Genomic DNA, 24,359 nt, shown 5'->3' with positions numbered 1-24,359 from the left:
TGTAGTGCCTTGCGGTCAGAGGCCGAGTAGTTGCCATACCAGGCAGTGATGCAACTAGTCAGGATGCTCTCGATGGTGCAGCTGTAGAACCTTTTGAGAATCTGAGGACCCATGCCAAATCTTTTCAGTCTCCTGAGGGGGAATAGGTTTTGTCGTGCCCTCTTCATGACTGTCTTGGTGTGCTTGGACCGTGTTGGTACGTGTTGGTAATGTGGACACCAAGGAATTTGAAGCTTTCAACCTGCTCCTCTACAGAGGATGGGGGCGTGCTCGGTCCTCATTTTCCTGTAGTCCACAATCATCTCCTTTGTCTTGATCACGTTGAGGGAGAGGTTGTTGTCCTGGCACCACACGGCCAGGTCTCTGACCTCCCTACAGGCTGTCTCGTCGTTGTCAGTGATCAGGCCTACCACTGTTGTGTCATCGGCAAACTTAATGATGGTGTTGGAGTTGTGCCTGGTCGTGCAGTCATGAGTGAACAGGGAGTACAGGAGGGGACTGAGCATGCACCCCTGAGGGGCCCCTGTGTTAAGGATCATTGTGGCGGATGTGTTGTTCCCTACCCTTACCACCTGGGGGCGTCCTGTCAGGAAGTCCAGGATCCAGTTGCAAAGGGAGGTGTTTAGTCCCAGGGTCTTTAGCTTATTGATGAGCTTTGAGGACACTATAATGTTGAATGCTGAGCTGTAGTCAATTAATAGCATTCTCACATAGGTGTTCCTTTTGTCCAGGTGGGAAAGGGAAGTGTGGAGATGCAATCTCTATTGCACATCTCTGGATCTGTTAGGGCGGTATGCAAATTGAAGTGGGTCTAGGGTTTCTGGGATAATGGTGTTGATGTGAGCCATGACCAGCCTTTCAAAGCACTTCATGGCTACAGATGTGAGTACTATGGGTCGGTAGTTATTTTGGCAGGTTACCTTAGTGTTCTTGGGCACTGGGACTATGGTGGCTACTTAAAACATGTTGGTGTTACAGACTCGGACAGGGAGAGGTTGAAAATGTCAGTGAAGACACTTGCCAGTTGATCAGCGCATGCTCACAGTACACGTCCTAGTAATCCGTCTGGCCCTGCGGCCTTGTGAATGTTGACCTGTTTAGAGGTCTTAATTACATCGGCTGCGGAGAGCGTGATCACACAGTCTTCCGGAACAGCTGGTGCTCTCATGCAATTTTCAGTGTTATTTTCAGTGTGCTTCCCTTTGTAGTCTGTGATGGTTTGCAAGCCCTGCCACATCCGACGAGCATCAGAGCAGGTGTAGTTTGATCTTTGTCCTGTAATGACGCTTTGCCTGTTTGATGGTTCGTCGGAGGGCATAGCGGGATTTATTATAAGCTTCCAGGTTAAAGTCCCGCTCCTTGAAAGTAGCCTTTAGCTCAGTGCGGATGTTGCCTGTAATCCATGGCTTCTGGTTGGGGTATATACGTACAGTCACTGTGGGGATGATGTCATCGATGCACTTGTTAATGAAGCCAATGACTGATGTGGTGTACTCCTCAAAGCCATCGGAGGAATCCCGGAACATATTCCAGTCTGTGCTAACAAAATATTCCTCTAGCTTAACATCTGCTTCATCTTCAACATCTTCAACTTTTTATTGATCGAGTCACTGGTGCTTCCTGCTTAAATTTTTGCTTGTAAGCAGGAATCAGGGGGATAGAATAATGGTCAGATTTGCCGAATGGAGGGTGAGGGAGAGCTTTCTATGCGTCTCTTTGTGTGGGGTAAAGGTGGTCCAGTTTTATTCCCCTCTGGTTGCACATTTAACATGCTGATAGAAATTTGGTAAAATGGATTTGTTTCCCTGCATTAAAAGTCCCTGGCCACTAGGAGCTCCTCCTCTGGGTGAGCGTTTTCCTGTTTGCTTATGGTGGAATACAGCTCATTGAGTGCGGTCTTCGTGACAGCATAAGTCTGTAGTGGTATGTAGACAGCTACGAAATATACAGATAAACTCTCTAGGTAGATAGTGTGGTCTACAGCTTATCATGAGATACTCTACCTCAGGCGAGCAAAACGTACAGACTTCCTTAGATATTGTGCACCAGCTGTTATTTACAAAAATAAATAGTCCGCCGCCCCTTGTCTTATCAGAAACTGCTGTTCTATCCTGCCGACACAGCGTACACAAGTTCTTTAAATATTCAAAAAGTGTTTTGTTTAATTTTGTTGAGACAATTTCATTGGCTAAATTAAGTTAGAACTTTGTATTTATCATTAGTTTATCAAGTCAAATGTATTTATATAGCCCTTCGTACATCAGCTGATATCTCGGTGCTGTACAGAAACCTAGCCTAAAACCCAGCAAGCAATGCAGGTGTAGAAGCACGGTGGCAAGGAAAAACTCCCTAGAAAGGCCAAAACCTAGGAAGAAACCTAGAGGAACCAGGCTATGAGGGGTGGCCAGTCCTCTTCTGGCTGTGCCGGTTGGAGATTATAACAGAACATGGCCAAGATGTTAAAATTTTCATAAATGACCAGCATGGTCAAATAATAATAATTACAGTAGTTGTCGAGGGTGCAGCAAGTCAGCACCTCAGGAGTAAATGTAATTTGGCTTTTCATAGCCGATCATTACCCCTCTACCACTCCTGCTGTCTCTAGAGAGTTGAAAACAGCATGTTTGGGACAGGTAGCACGTCCGGTGAACAGGTCAGGATTCCATAGCCCCAGGCAGAACAGTTGAAACTGGAGCAGGAGCACGGCCAGGTGGACATGAGGCATGGTCCTAGGGCTCAGGTCATCCGAGAGAGAGAAAGAAAGAGAGAATTAGAGAGAGCATACTTAAATTCACACAGGACACCGGATAAGACAGGATAAGTACTCCAGATAAAACAAACTGACCTTAGCCCCCCGACACATAAACTACTGCAGCATAAATACTGGAGGCTGAGACAGGAGGGGTCAGGAGACACTGTGGCCCCATCCGATGATACCCCCGGACAGGGCCAAACAGGAAGGATATAACCCCGCCCACTTTGCCAAAGCACATCCCCTACACCACAAGAGGGATATCTTCAACCACCAACTTACCATCCTGGGACGAGGCCGAGTATAGCCCACAAAGATCTACGCCACAGCACAACCCAAGGGGGGCCGCCAACCCAGACAGGAAGATCACGTCAGTAACTCAACCCACTCAAGTGACGCATCCCTCCTAGGGACGTCATGAAAGAGCACCAGTAAGCCAGTGACTCAGCCCTTGTAATAGGGTTAGAGGCAGAGAGTCCCAGTGGAAAGAGGGGAACCGGCCAGGCAGAGACAGCAAGGGCGGTTCGTTGCTCCAGAGCCTTTCCGTTCACCTTCACACTCCTGGGCCAGACTACACTCAATCATATGACCTACTGAAGAAATTAGTCTTCAGTAAAGACTTAAAGGTTGAGACCGAGTTTGCGTCTCTCACATGGGTAGGCAGACCATTCCATAAAAATTGAGCTCTATAGGAGAAAGCCCTGCCTCCAGTTGTTTGCTTAGAAGTTCTAGGGACAATTAGGAGGTCTACGTCTTGTGACTGTAGCGTACGTGTAGGTATGTACGGCAGGACCAAATCAGAGAGATAGGTAGGAGCATGCCCATGTAATACTTTGTAGGTTAGCAGTAAAACCTTGAAATCAGCCCTTGCCTTAACAGGAAGTCAGTGTAGGGAGGCTAGCACTGGAGTAAAATGATCACATTGTTGGGTTCTAGTCAGGATTCTAGCAGCCGTATTTAGCACTAACTGAAGTTTATTTAGTGCTTTATCCAGGTAGCCGGAAAGTAGAGCATTGCAGTAGTCTAACCTAGAAGTAACAAAAGCATGGATACATTTTTCTGCATCATTTTTGGACAGAAAGTTTCTGATTTTTGCAATGTTACGTAGATGGAAAAAAGCTGTTCTTGAAACAGTCTTGATATGTTCGTCAAAAGAGAGATCAGGGTCCAGAGTGACACCGAGGTCCTTCACAGTTTTATTTGAGACAACTGTACAAACATTAAGATTCATTGTCAGATTCAACAGAATATCTATTTGTTTCTTGGGACCTAGAACAAGCATCTCTGTTTTGTCCGAGTTTAAAAGTAGAAAGTTGGCAGCCATCCACTTCCTTATTTCTGAAACACAGACTTCTAGCGAGGGCAATTTTGGGGCTTCACCATTATTCATTGAAATGTACAGCTGTGTGTCATCCGCATAGCAGTGAAAGTTAACATTATGTTTTTGAATGACATCTGATTTGATTTACAGTTGATTTGTCAGAGGACAAACCATTCACAGAGACAAACTGATATCTTTCCGACAGATAAGATCTAAACCAGGCCAGAACTTGTCCGTGTAGATCAATTTGGGTTTCCAATCTCTCCAAAAGAATGTGGTGATCGATGGTATCAAAAGTAGCTCTAAGGTCTAGGAGCACGAGGACAGATGCAGAGCCTCGGTCTGATGCCATTAAAAGGTCATTTACCACCTTCACAAGTGCAGTCTCAGTGCTATGATGAGGTCTAAAACCAGACTGAAGCATTTCGTATACATTGCTTGTCTTCAGGAAGGCAGTGAGTTGATGCGCAACAGCCTTTTCTAAAATTTTTGAGAGGAATAGAAGATTTGAAATAAGGCCGATAGTTTTTTATATTTTTTGGGTTTGGCTTTTTCAAGAGAAGCTTTATTACTGCCACTTTTAGTGAGTTTGGTACACATCCGGTGGATAGAGAGCCGTTTATTATGTTCAACATAGGAGGGCCAAGCACAGGAAGCAGCTCTTTCAGTAGTTTAGTTGGAATAGGGTCCAGTATGCAGCTTGAAGGTTTAGAGGCCATGATTATTTTCATCATTGTGTCAAGAGATATAGTACTAAAACACTTGAGTGTCTCTCTTGAACCTAGGTCCTGGTAGAGTTGTGCAGACTCAGGACAACTGAGCTTTGAAGGAATACTCAGATTTAAAGAGGAGTCTGTAATTTGCTTTCTAATAATCATGATCTTTTCCTCAAAGAAGTTCATGAATTTATTACTGCTGAAGTGAAAGCCATCCTCACTTGGGGAATGATGCTTTTTAGTTAGCTTTGCAACAGAATCAAAAATACATTTCGGATTGTTCTTATTTTCCTCAATTAAGTTGGAAAAATAGGATGATCGAGCAGCAGTGAGGGCTCTTCGATACTGCACGGTACTGTGTTTCCAAGCTAGTCGGAAGACTTCCATTTTGGTGTGGCGCCATTTCCGTTCCAATTTTCTGGAAGCTTGCTTCAGAGCTTGGGTATTTTCTGTATACCAGGGTGCTAGTTTCTTATGAGAAATGTTTTTAGTTTTTAGGGGTGCAACTGCATCTAGGGTATTGCGCAAGGTTAAATTGAGTTCCTCAGTTAGGTGGTTAACTGATTTTTGTCCTCTGACGTCCTTGGGTAGGCAGAGGGAGTCTGGAAGGGCATCAAGGAATCTTTGTGTTGTCTGTGAATTTATAGCACAACTTTTGATGCTCCTTGGTTGGGGTCTGAGCAGATTATTTGTTGCAATTGCAAACGTAATAAAATGGTGGTCCGATAGTCCAGGATTATGAGGAAAAACATTAAGATCCACAACATTTATTCCATGGGACAAAACTAGGTCCAGAGTATGACTGTGACACTGCCACAACCCACTGAGTCGATGATGGCTCCGAAAGCCTTTTGCAGTGGGTCTGTGGACTTTTCCATGTGAATATTAAAGTCACCAAAAATGAGAATATTATCTGCTATGACTACAAGGTCCGATAGGAATTCAGGGAACTCAATGAGGAACGCTGAATATGGCTCAGGAGGCCTGTAAACAGTAGCTATAAAAAGTGATTGAGTAGGCTGCATAGATTTCATGACTAGAAGCTCAAAAGACGAAAGCGTAATTTTTTTTCTGTAAATTGAAATTTGCTATCGTAAATGTTAGCAACACCTTCGCCTTTGCGGGATGCCGGCGGGATATGGTACTAGTGTAACCAGGAGGTGAGGCCTCATTTAACACAGTAAATTCATCAGGCTTAAGCCATGTTTCAGTCAGGCCAATCACATCAAGATCATGATCAGTGGTTAGTTCATTGACTATAACTGCCTTTGAAGTAAGGGATCTAACATTAAGTAGCCCTATTTTGAGATGTGAGGTATCACGATCTCTTTCAATAATGGCAGGAATGGAGGAGGTCTTTATCCTAGTGAGATTGCTAAGGTGAACACTGCCATGTTTAGTTTTGCCCAACCTTGGTCGAGGCACAGACACTGTCTCAATGGGGATAGCTGAGCTGACTACACTGACTGTGCTAGTGGCAGACTCCACTAAGCTGGCAGGCTGGCTAACAGCCTGTTGCCTGGCCTGCACCCTATTTCATTGTGGAGCTAGAGGACTTAGAGCCCTGTCTATGTTGGTAGATAAGATGAGAGCACCCCTCCAGCTAGGATGGAGTCCGTCACTCCTCAGCAGGCCAGGCTTGGTCCTGTTTGTGGGTGAGTCCCAGAAAGAGGGCCAATTATCTACAAATTCTATCTTTTGGGAGGGGCAGAAAACAGTTTTCAACCAGCGATTGAGTTGTGAGACTGCTGTAGAGCTCATCACTCCCCCTAACTGGGAGGGGGCCAGAGATAATTACTCGATGCCGACTTATCTTTCTAGCTGATTTACACGCAGAAGCTATGTTGCGCTTGGTGACCTCTGACTGTTTCATCCTAACATCGTTGGTGCCGATGTGGATAACAATATCTGTATACTCTCTACACTCGCCAGTTTTAGCTTTAGCCTGCACCATCTTCAGATTAGCCTTAACGTCGGTAGCCCTGCCCCCTGGTAAACAGTGTATGATCGCTGGATGATTAGTTTTAAGTCTAATACTGCGGTTAATGGAGTCGCCAATGACTAGGGTTTTCAATTTGTCAGAGTTAATGGTGGGAAGCTTCGACGTCTCAGACCCCGTAACGGGAGGAGTAGAGACAAGAGAAGGCTCGGCCTCAGACTCCGACTCGCTGCTTAATGGGGAAAACCGGTTGAAAGTTTCTGTCGGCTGAATGAGCGACACCGATTGAGCATTCCTACAGCATTTCCCTCCAGAAGCCATGAGAAAGTTGTCCGGCTGCGTGGACCGTGCAACAATTGTTTTGTTTCATTATTTTATTTTCTTTGGCCAAATGAAGTTCCAAATGTAATGTTTGCCGCAATATAATATAATTACCGCTAGGTCTATCTGGCTACTATAGGGCTACTTGCACTCAAACCATGAAGAGGAAAAACCAAAGATACAAAACGTAATTTAATGCTGCAATATAATAACCTGTTCACATTTCCCTATAAACTATGACTTGACTTACTTTTTGATATTTCCCTAATAAAGTTAACATTTTGTGAATGTTTGATATTGTATGGCTATTAGTAGGCTTACAAGTAGATACTGCAGCTCTATGAAGGCAGTGTGCAATGGTGCGCCAACTGACTCCAACAGGTGTAAAAGAATGGTTTAGGCCAGGGCTATTCAACTGTAGTCCTGGGTTATTCAACTATAGCCCCTGCTATATTGTGAATCGAGAGTTACCTGTAACAGAACACAGTGGGTGTTCTTTAATGGAAGCCTCTCCAAAATTATCCAGGTAGTCAGGCATTTCCCAGGACAGCAGTCTAGGCCCCTTACTTTTTTCAATCTTTAACAATGACCTGCCACTGGCTCTGTAAAATAGGTATCAATGACCTGCCACTGGGTCTGTAAAGCAGGTATCAATGACCTGCCACTGGCTCTGTAAAGCAGGTATCAATGACCTGCCACTGGCTCTGTAAAGCAGGTATCAATGACCTGCCACTGGCTCTGTAAAGCATGTTTGTCTATGCATGCTTGTGTGTCTGTGTGCCTTGGCAGCAGCTAATGGGGATATATAGTGATTGATCCACATGTGATTATTCTTCCGAAGAACTGTATAAATAAAAAGCAATGCACACACACCAATATATCACTTTTCTTAAAATGTAAATGTTGCTAAAAGTAATTAGGAAAGAAGTGGAAAACTCAACCAATGTGAGTCGAGGTGCAACCCCAAAAATGTGATGATCATTGAAAAGTGAAAAACCTCAACGCTCACTTTTTTTTAAACAAATATTAAAAGCTTCTTATTAAAAGTAATTTTAAAATCATCTGAAATCTGAGCATCTCAATAAATAATACAAAGATATGTCAAGTCAGGTAATGCCAAATTCCAGTCTGAAGGAAGTACGCATTTAATTTCCCTCAGTCATTAGGTGCATTTATTTTGTCACAATCCTTTCTAAAAAAGTCCTTGTGAGCATCAGAGAGGATAATGGAGAGAGTCGTAGCTTTCAGGAATGGGGTCATAATATTTTGTAGCTTAAACACGAGCTAAATTCGTATGAAGAAAAAATCAACGTAGGTGTTAAAAAACGTCAGAAACCACACTAAAGACAACCACAATAGTGGATTCTGTCAGGGATTTGTTTGCAGGTCTTTTGTTAATGTTCAGAATTAATCAAATGGCCAGTCTACCCTAATAAACGGGCCGGATCTAGCTCGCAGTTGAATGGCCCTGGTTTAGGCCTACCGGAGTTACTCCTTTAATCTAACAATATGATGCTTATCTTTATAAAAAAAATATTCTTATCGAAAATGTTTGAATTAGTCTCCTTCTATATGCCCATATCTGTAGGGCAGTAGTAGCCTCTTTGATAAAGAAATGGGAACATGGTGCCGGCATATCTCTGTTTCCTTTGGTCTCTCTAGGGCTAAGCCTAAGCTTCTCTCCTTTTTATATATATTTTTTATTAAATGGTTTTATTGAATGTTTAAATCATACAATATACCTGCAGTGAAGCCGCTCAACAACTACAGCACGTTAGTCATCTAACGGACTCCCATCCAGAGCGACACACAGAAGCTACCAGGTTCAACGCCCCACTCAAGGGCACGTTGACAGATCCCCCTACAAGGGCAAAAAAACGGGGACCTGAACCAGGGATCCATCAGCCACCGGCCCAAGCTCCCAACCGCCAGCCCTCTAAGATCCCCACCACAGTACCCCATGAGCTGACCCTCAAACATCCGAGCCCCCCCCCCCAGGAAAAAAATGAATAATAGTAATAATTAAAAATATATATATTCCATTCCCCACCCCCAAGAGCCCCCCCTATGCACCAACAAAATGAACGCAAAGAGAGAGAAAAAGAGAAGACAAATGAAAACAGAAAACAACAATGCAAAAACACAACAAAGACATCAAGGACAACAAAAATCATAACAGCAAGGCCAAATGAATATGTTTGAGTGTATGTATGGCACTATTTACCTGTGTGTGTGTCCGTGTATGTGCACGTGTGCATTTGAATGAGAGTGTGTGTATATGCATGTGTACTAGAGGTCGACCGACTATGATTTTTCAACGCCGATACCGATTATTGGAGGACCAAAACAGCCAATACCGATTAATCGGCCGATTTAAAAAAAGAATATATATATATATATATATATATATATATATATATATATAAAATAAATAACATTTTTTTTTTTTTTTTTATAATAATAATAAAAAAATAAAAAAATAATAATAATATATATTAAAAAAATATTTATTTATTTATTTATTTGTAATAATGACAATTACAACAATACTGAATGAACACTTATTTTAAGTTAATATAATAATACATCAATAAAAATAAATTTATCCTCAAATAAATAATGAAACATGTTCAATTTGGTTTAAATAATGCAAAAACAAAGCGTTGGAGAAGTAAAAGTGCAATATGTGCCATGTAAAAAAGCTAACATTTGAGTTCCTTGCTCAGAACATGAGAACATATGAAAGTTGGTGGTTCCTTTTAACATGAGACTTCAATATTCCAAGGTAAGAGGTTTTAGGTTGTAGTTGTAGTATTAATAGGACTATTTCTCTCTATATCATTTGTATTTCATATACCTTTGACTATTGGATGTTCTTATAGGCAATTTAGTATTGCCAGTGTAACAAACAGTATAGCTTCCGTCCCTCTCCTCGCCCCTACCTGGGCTCGAACCAGGAACACAACAGCCAGACTCGAAGCTGCGTTACCCATCACTCCACAAAAGCCGTGGCCCTTGCAGAGCAAGGGGAATAACTACTCCATGTCTCAGAGCGAGTGACGTTTGAAATGCTATTAGCGCACACCCAGCTAACTAGCTAGCCATTTCACATCGGATACACCAGCCATTAGGCTGATAGACTTGAAGTCGTAAACAGCGCTGTGCTTGAAAAGAGCTGCTGGATAAATTCACGAAACTGCTGTTAGAATGAACGCTTACGAGCCTGCTGCTGCCTACCATCGCTCAGTCAGACTGCTCTATCAAATCATAGACTTAATTATAACATAATAACACACAGAAATACGAGCCTCAGGTCATTTAATATGGTCGAATCCGGAAACAATCATTTCGAAAACAAAACGTTTATTATTTCAGTGAAATACGGAACCGTTCAGTATTTTATCTAACGGGTGGCATCCCTAAGTCTAAATATTCTTCTTACATTGCACAACCTTCAATGTTATGTTATAATTACGTAAAATTCTGGCAAATTAGTTTGCAGAGAGCCAGGCTACCCAAACTGTTGCATATACCATATACATATAAGTGACACAATTTCAACTGGTTAATATTGCCTGCCAACCTGGATTTCCTTTAGCTAAATATGCAGATTTGGTTAGGTACAGTCGTCCAACGATTGTGCTTTTTTCGCAAATGCGCTTTTGTTAAATCATCCCCCAGCGTTGCATCGATTATATGCAACGCAGGACATGCTAGATAAACGAGTAATATCATCAATGATTATGATTGATTGATTGTTTTTTATAAGATAAGTTTAATGATAGCTAGCAACTTACCTTGTCTTCTACTGTATTCTCGTAACAGGCAGACTCCTCATGGAGTGCAATGAGAGGCAGGTGGTTAGAGCGTTGGACTAGTTCACTTTAAGGTTGCAAGATTGGATCCCCCGAGCTGACAATGTGAAAATCTGTCGTTCTGCCCCTGAACAAGGCAGCTCGGTGCTCTGTCTACAGCTCCACTTTCAGCCAGGAGAGATTTACATGCATATTATTAATATTAGCTCTCGGTGTACATCCAAGGGCCAGCCGTGCTGACCTGTTCTGAGCCAATTGCAATTTTCTTAAGTCCTTTTTTGTGGCACCTGACCACACGACTGAACAGTAGTCAAGGTGCGACAAAACTAGGGCCTGTAGGACCTGCCTTGTTGATAGTGTTGTTAACTTCTTAGGGCTGAAATCCCAAAGTCACAAAAAGCACAAATAGAGATACAATTAATCACTAACCTTTGATGATCTTCATCAGATGACACTCATAGGACTTCATGTTACACAATACATGTACATTTTGTTTGATAAAGTTCATATTTATAAAAATATGAGTTTACATTGGCGCGTTACATTCACTAGTTCCAAAAACATCCAGTGATTTTGCATAGCTACATCATTCAACAGAAATACTCATCATAAATGTAGATGATAACAAGTTATACACATGGAATTATAGATATACCTCTCCTTAATGCAACCAATGTGTCTGATTTCAAAAAAACTTTACGGAATAAGCAAACCATGCAATAATCTGAGACGGCGCTCAGAAAAATAGTCACAATAGCCGCCATGTTGGCGTGAACATAAACAAGAAATTACATGATAAATATTCCCTTACCTTTGATGATCTTCATCAGAAAGCACTTCAGGAATCCCAGGTCCACAATAAATGTTTGTTTTGTTCGATAGTGTCCGTTATTTATGTCCAAATACCTCCTTTTGTTAGCGTGTTTGGTATACATATCCAAACGCTCATTCTGGTCAGCGTTACGTCAGACAAAAACTTCAAAAAGTTATATTACAGGTCGAAGAAACATATCAAACTAAGTACAGAATCAATCATTAGGATGTTTTTAACATATAGCTTCAATAAAGTTCCAACCGGAGTATTCCTTTGTGTCTTGATGAGCAATGGAACGGAAGTGGATACCATGAGGAATGCGCGTGATCAGAAAATGGCTAACTGCCAGTCACCTGATAGATTCTGCTCTCATTCAGTCCCACAACACAGTAGAAGTCTCATTCAAATTTCTATTGACGGTTGACATCTAGTGGAAGCCCTAGGAAGTGCAACATCATTAATATCTCAAGGGGATTTCAATGGGAACTGTGGTGAATACATACCAAGCTCAGATTTCTCACTTCCTGTTTTGATTTCTCCTCAGGATTTTGCCTGCCATATGAGTTATGTTATACTCACAGACATCATTCAAACAGTTTTAGAAACGTTCGAGTGTTTTCTATCCAATACTAATAATAATATGCATATATTAGCAACTGAGACTGAGGAGAAGGCCGTTTACTTTGGGCAACTTATTCATCCAAGCTACTCAATACTGCCCCCCAGCCATAAGAAGTTAATTAACTTCTTGTGACTCGCAAACCCGGGTCCGGGAGCGTCATCATCGCTTGACACTAATTAGCATAACGCAACAAACATAAATCTTCCTAGAAAATCTTCCTATTCATGAAAATCACAAGTGAAATATATTGGAACACAGCTTAGACTTTTGTTAATCACCCAGTCATCTCAGATTTTCAAAATATGCTTTACAGACAACGCTAGACAAGCATTTGTGTAAGTTTATCATAGACTAGCATAGCATTATGCCTTGCTAGCAGCAGGCAACCTTGTCACGAAAATCAGAAAAGCAATCAAATTAAATCGTTTACCTTTGATGAACTTCGGATGTTTTCACTCACGAGACTCCCAGGTAGATAGCCAAAGTTCATTTTTTCCCCAAATATTATTTTTGTAGGCGAAATAGCTCCGTTTGTTCTTCACGTTTGGCTGAGAAATCGCCCGGAAATTGCGGTCAAATTCCAAATTAGCTCCATAATATCGACAGAAACATGGCAAACGTTGTTTATAATCAATCATCAAGGTGTTTTTCTAATATCTATTCGATAATATATCCGTCGGGACAATTCCTTTTTCAGTAGGACCGATTGGAGTAATGGCTACCTCTGTATTTTACGTGAGAATCTCTCTCGGAGCCACCATGTGACCACTTACGCAATGTAGCCGCCTACAGCTATTCTTCAACATAAATGCGTAAAACTACGTCACAATGCTGTAGACACCTTGGGGAATACGTAGAAAGCGTAAGCTCGTTGATGGCACATTCACAGCTCAATAGGGACTCATTGGAACGCAGCGCTTTCAAAACCTGGGGCACTTCCGGATTGGATTTTTCTCAGGCTTTCGCCTGCAACATCAGTTCTGTTATACTCACAGACAATATCTTTACAGTTTTGGAAACGTTAGAGTGTTTTCTATCCACAGCTGTCAATTATATGCATATTCTAGCATCTTGTCCTGACAAAATATCCCGTTTTCTTTTCAAAAATGAAAATACTGCCTCCTAGTACCAACAGGTTAAGAAGGCAGAGCATGCTTTATTATAAACAGACTTCTCCCCATCTTAGCTACTACTGCGTCAATATGTTTTGACCATGACAGTTTACAATCTAGTGTTACTCCAAGCAGTTTAGTCATCTCAACTTGCTCAATTTCCACATTATTTATTACAAGATTTAGTTGAGGTTTAGTGAGTATTTTGTTCCAAATACAATGCTTTTATTTTCAGAAATATTTAAGGCTAACTTATTCCTTGCCACCCACTCTGAAACTAACTGCACCTCTTTGTTGAGTGTTGCAGTCTTTTCAGTCGCAGTAGTAGCTGACGTGTATAGTGTTGAGTCATCCGCATATATAGAAACTCTGGCTTTACTCAAAGTCAGTGGTATGTCGTTAGTAAAAAATTTAAAAGGCAAGGGGCCTCAACAGCTACCCTGGGGAATTCCTGATTATATTTGATTACATTTGATAGGCTTCCATTAAAGAACACCCTCTGTGTTCTGTTAGACAAGTAACTCTTTATCCACATTATTGCAGGGGGTGTAAAGCAATAACACATACGTTTTTCCAGCAGCAGACTATGATCAGTAATGTCAAAAGCTCCACTGAAGTCTAAGTCTAGCCCCCACAATCATTTTATCATAAATTTCTCTCAGCCAATCATCAGTAATTTGTGTAAATGCTGTTCTTGTTGAGTGTCCTTCCCTATAAGCATGCTGAAATTATGTTGTAAGTTTGTTTACTCTAAAATAGCATTGTATCTGGTCTCAATTTTTTCCCCAGAAGTTTACTAAGGGTTGGTAACAGGCTGACTGGTTGGCTATTTGAGCTAGTAAAGGGGTTTTTACTATTCTTGGGTAGCGGAATGACTTTAACTTCCCTCCAGGCCTGAGGGCACACACTCTAGTAGGCTTAAATTGAAGATGTGTCAAATAGGAGTGGCAATATTGTCTGCTATTATCGTCAGTAATTTTCCATCTAGCTTGTCAAACCCTGGTGGCTTGTCATTGTTGGTAGAGAACAATTTTTTCACCTCTTCCACACTGACTTTACAGAATTCAAAAGTACAATTCTTGTCTTTCATAATTTGGTCCGATATACTTGGATGTGTAGTGTCAGCGTTTGTTGCTGGCATGTCATCCCTAAGTTTGCTTATCTTGCCAATGAAAAAGTCATTAAAGTAGTTTGCAATATCAGTGGGCTTTGTGATGAATGAGCCATCTGATTCAATAAATGAAGGCGCCGCGTTGTCTTTTCGCCCCCAAAATTTCATTTAAGGTGCCCAAAGCTTTTTACTATCATTCTTTATATAATTTATTTTTGTTTGATTAGTGTAGTTTCTTTACTTTTTATTTAGTTTAGTCACATGATTACTTAATTTGCAGTATGTTTGCGAATCAGTTAGGCTGCCAGACTTAATTGCCATACCATTTGCCTCATCCCTCTCAACCATGCAATTTTTCAATTCCTCATCAATCCAAGGGGATTTGAGTTTTTACAGTCATTTTATTAATGGGTGCAGCTTAATAGTAACTGGAATAAGTGGTTTCATAAATGTGTCAATTGCACTGTCTGGTTGCTCCTCATTACACACCACAGACCAGCAAATATTCTAAACATCATCAACATATGAATCAATACAAAACTTATTGTATGACTTCTTATACACTACGTTAGGCCCAGCCTTTGAATCTTTGGTTTTCCTAGATATGGCTATTGTGATCACTACATCCTATGGATTTTTTATACTGCTTTAAGGCAAATATCTGCAGCGTTAGTAAAAATGCATGTTGATGATTTCATTCCTGTGCTGTTTGTAACTAACCAAGTAGGTTGACTGACAACCTGATCCAGGTTGCAGGCACTGGTTACAGATAGATTTTTTTTTCCTGAGTGGGCAGCTTGATGATAGCCAGTCAGTATTTAAATCACCCATAAAATATACTTTTCTGTTGATATCACATATATTATCAAGCATTTCACACATATTATCCAGATACTGATTGTTAGTACTTGGTGGTCTATAGGAGCTTCCCACAAGAATGGGCTTTAGGTGAGGCAAATGAACCTGTAGCCGTATTACTTCAACAGTATTTAAGATTAGATAGTCTCTAAGCTTTACAGGGATGTGGTTCCGAATATAGACAGCAACACCGCCTCCGTTGGCATTTCTGTCTTTTTGGTAGATGTTATAACCATGTATTGCTACCACTGTATCATCAAAGGTATTATCTAAGTGAGTTTCAGAGATAGTCAGAATATGAATGTTATCTGTTAAAAGTAAGTTATTGACTTCATAGGCCTTGTTTCTTAGGCTACATATGTTAATAAGGGGTATTTGTAGCACTGGTTGCAGAATCTTGTCAATTTTTACAAGTTTTCTATTGAAATTAATTGTGGAATGCTCTTTTATATATTTTGTGATATGAGTACCAAGTATGTCTACTTCACCGTCAGCCCATTTTATTGGTAAACTGCAGGGTAATGTAAAATGTTTTTTTTTTTAAGATCCAATACCTTATACCAGAAAAGTTATCTAGGTCTTCAATGAGACATTGCAGGAATCTAGCTTGCGGACTTAATATAAAACTTGAGTCAACGGCACACCTTTGTTTTGAAGCCTTGGATTTCTAATCCTCAAATGTTGTTGTTATTTGATCTGATTTTAATAACTAGCATTTTAATGGTCATAACGAATAGATATGGTGACAGGGGACACCCTTGTAGTAGTAGTCAAGACGACTAGCTTGATTATGTCTCCTCCATGTATATCTCACTAGGTTGTTTTTTTTAGTGTCCAAATATCAGTTTTTTTCTAATGTCCATAATATTTGTGATTTCCTTTAACTTCTCTAGGGTAGGGGGCAGTATTTGGAATTTTGGATGAAAAGCATGCCCAAACTAAACTGCCTTCTACTCGGGCCCAGAAGATAGGATAATTAGTAGATTTGGATAGAAAACACTCTAAAGTTTCCAAAACTGTTAAAATAATGTCTGTGAGTATAACATAACTGATTTGGCAGGTGAAAACCTGAGAAAAATCAATTCAGGAAGTAGGATTTATTTTTTTGTGTGTAGTTTTCTATTCAATGCCATTACAGTATCCATAGACTTAGGACTCAAATTGCAGTTCCTTTGCCTTCCACTAGATGTCTAAAGTCTTTAGAAATTGTTTCAGGCTTGTATTCTGAAAAATGAGGGAGTAAGACCACTCTGAATGAGTGGACACTGCCGTGTCACAGAGTTTTTTGATGCATGCGACAAGAGAGGGTGCCTTTCTTGTTTACCTTTTATATTGACGACGTTATTGTCTATATTATAGATACTTTAGGCTAAAAACAACCTGAGGATTGAATATAAACATCGTTTGGCATGTTTCGTTGAACTTTACAGATACAGTTTGGATTTTTTGTTTGCATGTTGTGACTGCGTTTGAGCCTGTGGATTACTGAAGAAAACGCACAAACAAAATTTAGGTTTTCGGATATAAAGAGAGACTTTATCGAACAAAAGGAACATTTATTTAATTAATTAATGTCTTCTGAGTGCAAAAATATGAAGATCATCAAAGGTAAGGGATTAATTTGATCTCTATTTCTGACTTATGTAACTCTTCTACTTGGCTGGTTACTGTTTGTAATAATTTGTCTGCTGGGCTATGTTCTCAAATAATTGTAAGGTATGCTTTCGCTGTAAAGCATGTTTGAAATCTGACACCGTAGTTGGATTCACAAGAAGTTCATCTTTAAACCTATGTTTAAGTAGTTGTATCTTTTCTGAATTTTTATAATTAGTATTTCTGTATTTGATTTTGGCGCTCTGCAATCTCACTGGATGTTGGCCAGGTGGGAAGCTAGTGTCCCACATACCCTAGAGAGGTTAATAAGGGAACGGTGATGATGGTTTGTAGAGTGATTTCCTTTACGGTCCATTGAGGTACTTAACACTGTGTTATAATCTCCCACCATAATGATTTGATCATTTGTTGCCTGTAAATTAAATAAATTGGTATAAATATTTTCGAAGAGTATGGATGATCCTGATTTGGACCATATAGATTAATGAGCCAAATCTCTTTTTCGTCCACTTTCATATTCAAAAAGATCCACCTTCCTTGCGAATCATTCTTGACACATTTTTTTGTTAATTAATATCATCACACCTTTTTGAGTTCCTTTGTCCATGACATAAAATTATTTCACCACGCCATTCCTTTTCCCACGCAACTTCATCTAAGGATGTGGATTGAGTTTCCTGGAAACAACTTCATCTAAGGATGTGGATTGAGTTTCCTGGAAACAACTTCATCTAAGGATGTGGATTGAGTTTCCTGGAAACAGTATATGTTATATTCCTTTTCTTTTAGCCGCTGTTAGGTTCTAATTTTCAGAGTAAAAACACAACGGACACTATGAAAGCTTAACCAGGTTTATTCTTCCCAGAGGATCAATACAGCAGCATTTAGACACAAACTTTTTCACACAAGCCCTGATTTTTAACCCTTTCTCCAAGGCTGAGTCTCCTCCTGCACGTCTGAATAGCCAATGCATCTCTGTTGCTAGACAGAACCTTAGTGATATCTATTCTTCCTCACTTCATCTGACCTGACCTCTACACCAAAGTGCTCACTCCTCCCCAACTCAAGGTTGTCATGGTGATTGGTAGCAGACTGTGTCTCTTCCCTCCAATAGGATCCCTGATGGCTAACAATAACAAACCTGACATAATGTAAACGTTATACATTACCCTCTCTTCCTCAGTGACATGAATATTATAATGTAAACAGTATATATATATATAAACACGTATTTATGTCATATTCACAGAACCCAACACCACGTAAAGACTGATCTGTTTCTATAATCTGCTAAAGCGTTACAATTAAAACTGGCTATACTTATTTCACCCCTTACCATAACTAGATACTGTTCTCAGTATAAATTGACCGTAATTATTGCTTGTTAAGTTACTGCCATCAAAGGTCTTATGACAGTCAACATTTGAGATTTTAAATGTCTGATATTCAAGAAACAGGTTCTAGCAATATTTGTTTTATTCCCTTGCCTGTTAGCCAATGTCACAGATGTTATAAAACTGGGTCAAGATATTATGTGTGTAGTAAATCTGAGTAGGTTGATGTGTGTGTGATATTGGATGTGATTTAGTGAGTGTGTATGATGTCTGGATAAGAGTAAGACTATAATGTGTGATGTCCAAGTAAATAATAATCCAGCCAATTTGCATGGTTGAGTGTCTGTGTGCATGGTTGAGTGTCTGTGTGCATGCTTGAATGTCTGTGTGCATGCTTGAGTGTCTGTGTGCATGCTTGAGTGTCTGTGTGCATGCTTGAGTGTCTGTGTGCATGCTTGAGTGTCTGTGTGCATGCTTGAGTGTCTGTGTGCATGCTTGAGTGTCTGTGTGCATGCTTGAGTGTCTGTGTGCATGGTTGAGTGTTTTCCTTTTTATAATTATTTAGAAATATGAATATCATACAGTGGATGCCTAGGCCTATACAGTAGGTCTATATGCATGCAATAATACATTGATGCATTTGCACATAAATCTCTAACAGCTGAACCGTGAGGTGGACAATTTCTTTTTTTAGGGAAGTTAAAACAATGGGCTATAAAGTTTTGAATATGCTACACAACAAAAAGCTTCTTTTTTGTGTGTAATTTGACATAGCCTAGGCAGTTAAGGACCGGTAACTGTGAATCATTTGGCCAATACCACTCGTTTATTGATGGCGCTGGTAGCACCCAGTCTGAGGTTTCTTTCGCTCTTTCTACTCTCGGATCTGAACGGGGCTCTCGCATCCGAACCGGTACGGGTCTGTTTTTCCACGAGCCTTTTCGGAATGGGTCTGACTCCTCAGGTCCATTCGGAACGGTCTCTATTTATATATATATATATATATATATATATATTTTTTAAAAGTTATGTATATTGGGTTGGGTGGAAAGCCATGGATCCATTTCAGAACGGTTCCAACGTTTTGGACCCGTGAAGACCTCTATTTCAGACCTTAATGTCAATCCCTAATAGGCATACTTGTTATGCCCTCCCTCTTTGTCACGGGGCCCTCTTTCTCATATATCAGCCTAGGCCAGGCTTACATACTGCTTTCAGAGTTGTGTTTACTGACATAACACACGTTAACATGATATTTGCAGAACAACTCAATAATGCAGTGTCCTAGTTTCTTTGGGATGAACATTATTTATATAATTTTTTTTTAGATCAAGGCCTATTTTATAGACCTGCAGCTGTGTGTATTTGTAAGAATTTGTGATACTTTCTTGTTTGTAAACTAAATATCTCACCATCTTTGTCATCCCACAGCCAACCTGACCGGCCACGTAGAGAGGGTGGGAATTGAGAACTTTGAGCTGCTAAAGGTGCTAGGAACTGGAGGTCAGTGACAGTTCTGAAACCCAATCCAATGATGGGATTGTCATAGATTTAAAAAAGGTACATTCATTTTATCTCTCCCGGGGGCGATGGGTGGGTGGTTTTGTACATTTGAGACCATTCCATTGGTCCTTCTGAAGTACAAACGTCTCCCATCTGGTCCTCCAGTTGAGCTAAAACAACTGCACTGAAAGCTTTTGGCTGCTGAGTTTTAATGTTTTTCTTGCTTCTATGTCAGCCTATGGCAAGGTGTTCCTGGTGCGTAAAGTGAGCGGTCATGATGCAGGTCAACTATACGCCATGAAGGTGTTGAAGAAGGCCACAATCGTACAGAAGGCCAAGACAGCAGAACACACACGCACAGAGAGACAGGTTCTGGAGCACATCAGACAGTCACCGTTCCTTGTCACCCTCCACTATGCCTTCCAGACAGACACCAAGCTGCACCTCATACTAGGTCTGGATCTCTCTCTACATTTCTTTCGGTCTTCTCTTCTATTTCTCTCTCTTTTTTACAGAAAGTTGTTATTTTTCAAGGAAGACATGAATAGGAAATAGGCTACATGAGTAAGAATATCAAGTAGAAGAAACCAAGATTGTTAAGAAAGAAATTCAGTTTCTTTCAGTTTGGCTGGCGGCTAGCCTTAGGCAGCTAGCTCGAGGCGAGGTGGCTAGGCCAAGGCGTGCAGCGGGGTAAGGCACTGCATCTCAATACTTGAGGAGTCACCTCAGACCCGGGTTCGATCCCAGGCGGTGTCACAGCTGGCCATGACCGGCAGACCCATGAGGGGACACACAATTGGCCCAGCGTCTTTCGGGTTAGGGGAGGGTAACTACCAATTTGATATCACGAAATTAGAGAGAAAAAGGGGTAAAAAAATGTACATATATACATACATACAGTTGAAGTTGGAAGTTTACATACACATAGGTTGGTGTCATTAAAACTTGTTTTTAAACTGCTCCACAAATGTCTTGTTAACAAACTATAGTTTTGGCAAGTAGTAGTTTTGTGTCATACTTTGTGCATGACACAAGTCATTTTTCCAAGAATTGTTTACAGACAGATTATTTCACTTATAATTAATTCACTGTATCACAATTCCAGTGGGTCAGAAGTTTACATGCACTAAGTTGACTGTGCCTTTAAACAGCTTGGAAAATTCCAGAAAATTATGTCATGGCTTTAGAAGCTTCTGATAGGCTAATTGACATCATTTGAGTCAATTGGAAGTGTACCTGTGGTTGTATTTCAAGGCCTACCTTCAAACTCAGTGCCTCCTTGCTTGACATAATGGGAAAATCAAAAGAAATCAGCCAAGACCTCAGATTTTTTTTTTTAAGATCTCCAAAAGTCTGGTTCATCCTTGGGAGCAATTTACAAATGCCTGAAGGTACCACGTTCATCTGTACAAACAATAGTATGCAAGTATAAACACCATGGGACCATGCAGCCGTCATACCGCTCAGGAAGGAGAAGCATTCTGTCTCCTAGAAATGAACATACTTTGGTGTGAAATGTGCAAATCAATCCCAGAACAACAGCAAATGTCCTTGTGAAGATGCTGGAGGAAACAGGTACAAAGTATCTATATCCACAGTAAAACGAGTTTTATATCGACATAGCCTGAAAGGCCGCTCAGCAAGGAAGAAGCCACTGCTCCAAAACCGCCATTAAAAAAAGCCAGACTACGGTTTGCAACTGCACATGGGGACAAAGATCATACTTTTTGGAGAAATGTCCTCTGGTCTGATGAAACAAAAATAGAACTGTTTGACCATAATGACCATCGTTATGTTTGGAGGAAAAGGGGGAAGCTTGCAAGCCGAAGAACACCATCCCAACCGTGACAGGCAGCATCATGCTGTGGGGGTGTTTTGCTGATGCAGGGACTGGTGCACTTCACAAAATAGATGGCATCATGAGGTAGGAAAACTATGTGGATATATTGAAGCAACATCTTAAGACATCAGTCAGGAAGTTAAAGCTTGGTCGCAAATGGGTCTTCCAAATGGACAATGAGCCCAAGCGTTCTTCCGAAGTTGTGGCAAAATGGCTTAAGGACAACAAAGTCAAGGTATTGGAGTGGCCATCACAAAGCCCTGACCTCAATCCTATAGAACATTTGTGGGTGGAACTGAAAAAGCGTGTGCGATCAAGGATCCTACAAACCTGACTCCGTTACACCAGCTCTGTCAGGAGGAATGGGCCAAAATTCATCCAACATGTGGGAAGCTTGTGGAAGGCTACCCGGAACGTTTGTCCCAAGTTAAACAATTTAAAGGCAATGCTACCAAATACTAATTGAGTGTATGTAAACTTCTGACCCACTGGGAATGTGATGAAGGAAATAAAAGCTGAAATAAATCATTCTCTCTACAATTATTCTGACAATTCACATTCTTAAAATAAAGTGGTGATCCTAACTGACCTAAGACAGGGAATTTTTACCCTGATTAAATGTTTGGAATTGTGAAACTGATTTTAAATGTATTTGGCTAAGGTGTATGTATACTTCCGACTTCAACTGTACATACATATATACAGTTGAAGTCGGAAGTTTACATGAACCTTAGGCAAATACATTTAAACTCAGTTTTTTTCCCCCATGTGCAGTTGCAATCCGTAGTCTGGCTTTTTTATGGCGGTTTTAGAGCAGTTGCTTCTTCCTTGCTGAGCGCCCTTTCAGGTTATCTTGATATATAGGACTTGTTTTACTGTGGATATAGATACTTTGTACCCGTTTCCTCCAGCATCTTCACACGGTCCTTTGCTGTTGTTCTGGGATTGATTTGCACTTTTCTCACCAAGGATGAACCAGACTTTTTTTCTGTGGTCTTGGCTGATTTCTTTTGATTTCCCCATGATGTCAAGCAAGGAGGCACTGAGTTTGAAGGTAGGCCTTGAAATACATCCACAGGTACACCTCCAATTGCCTCAAATGATGTCAATTAGCCTATCAGAAGGTTTTAAAGCCATGACATCATTTTCTGGAATTTTCCAACCTGTTTAAAGGCACAGTCAACTTAGTGTATGTAAACTTCTGACCCACTGGAATTGTGATACAGGGAAATCTGTCTGTAAACAATTGTTGAAAAAAATACTTTTGTCATGCAAAACTTGCCAAAACTATAGTTTGTTAACAATCACAGACGAAGGGGCTTACACTTCGGCTACTAACTTTGAATTGCCTCAATCATTTTTGTGTTTGCTTAAACAACCGCAAAAACCCTTACCAAAGTCCAAAACAATCAAACATCACAAAATGACGTCATAATATACGCACAAACTCCTCTGAACTGTTTTGGCTGGGAAGCATGTAAACGCCTTTACAGTGAATTGGACTGACCAATTGGACTTTGGATTTATACCTGCTATGTTGAAATAAAATATCCAGCCAGGCAAGACATCCAGGATTGTTCATAGCTGTTTCTTTATTATTATGACAGATTATGTGAACGGTGGGGAGCTCTTCACACACCTGGTACAGAGGGTTCGGTTCAAAGAGCAGGAGGTATCTCTGTATAGTGGAGAGATAGTCCTGGCGCTGGAGCACCTACACACGGTGAGTGTCTGTAGATGTTGTCTTTTTTCCGTTTTGGCATTCCTGAGGTACAATAGGTTTGGAATTTTTGCCTATATGCAATTGCAGTAAATGGTGCAGTTTTCTAGAATCATTAATCATCGTGTGTAATCTCAACTGCTATACTTAAAGGGGCCCGTTTCCCGGAAACAGATGAAGCATAGTCCTGGAATAAGAATTTATTTCAATGGAGAGTCTCCATGCAGTTTAGTCCAGGACTAGGACTATGTTTAAACCGGCCCTAAAATACTTTTTGGATCGATCTCTGGCTGTTTCTTCTACATTGTTGTCACAGTCAAGCCTTGTAAATTAGCTGACTGTTTCCCAGCTGGGGATAGTCCTGAAGCCAGTCCTCCTGTACCCCCAACGCCAGTCCTCCAGTACCCCCAACGCCAGTCCTCCAGTACCCCCAACGCCAGTCCTCCAGTACCCCCAACTCCAGTCCTCCCAACGCCAGTCCTCCAGTACCCCCAACGCCAGTCCTCCAGTACCCCCAACGCCAGTCCTCCAGTACCCCCAACTCCAGTCCTCCAGTACCCCCAACTCCAGTCCTCCAGTACCCCCAACGCCAGTCCTCCAATACCCCCAACTCCAGTCCTCCAGTACCCCCAACGCCAGTCCTCCAATACCCCCAACGCCAGTCCTCCAGTACCCCCAACGCCAGTCCTCCAGTACCCCCAACGCCAGTCCTCCAGTACCCCCAACGCCAGTCCTCCAGTACCCCCAACGCCAGTCCTCCACTACCCCCAACGCCAGTCCTCCAGTACCCCTCCGTTACCCCCATCTCCAGTCCTCCGTTACCCCCATCTCCAGTCCTCCGTTACCCCCATCTCCAGTCCTCCGGTACCACCATCTCCAGTCCTCCGGTACCACCATCTCCAGTCCTCCGGTACCCCCATCTCCAGTCCTCCGGTACCCCCCTCTCCAGTCCTCCGGTGTCCCCACC

General features: G+C 41.2%; 1 protein-coding gene across 1 annotated transcript in view; it reads left to right on the top strand.

Moving 5' to 3' along the window:
• Positions 1-24,359, top strand: part of LOC110504236 (ribosomal protein S6 kinase alpha-5) — a 61,893-nt gene that overhangs the window by 6,333 nt on the left and 31,201 nt on the right. Inside the window, exons 2-4 of the mRNA XM_036962571.1 lie at positions 19,761-19,832; positions 20,068-20,286; positions 23,280-23,395. Of these exons, the coding sequence (XP_036818466.1) occupies positions 19,761-19,832; positions 20,068-20,286; positions 23,280-23,395 (407 nt within the window). The remainder of the gene's footprint in view (positions 1-19,760; positions 19,833-20,067; positions 20,287-23,279; positions 23,396-24,359) is intronic.

Source organism: Oncorhynchus mykiss, chromosome 25 (genome assembly GCF_013265735.2).
Source record: "Oncorhynchus mykiss isolate Arlee chromosome 25, USDA_OmykA_1.1, whole genome shotgun sequence".
Classification (NCBI taxonomy): domain Eukaryota; kingdom Metazoa; phylum Chordata; class Actinopteri; order Salmoniformes; family Salmonidae; genus Oncorhynchus; species Oncorhynchus mykiss.
This window is presented reverse-complemented; position numbering and strand designations above follow the sequence as displayed.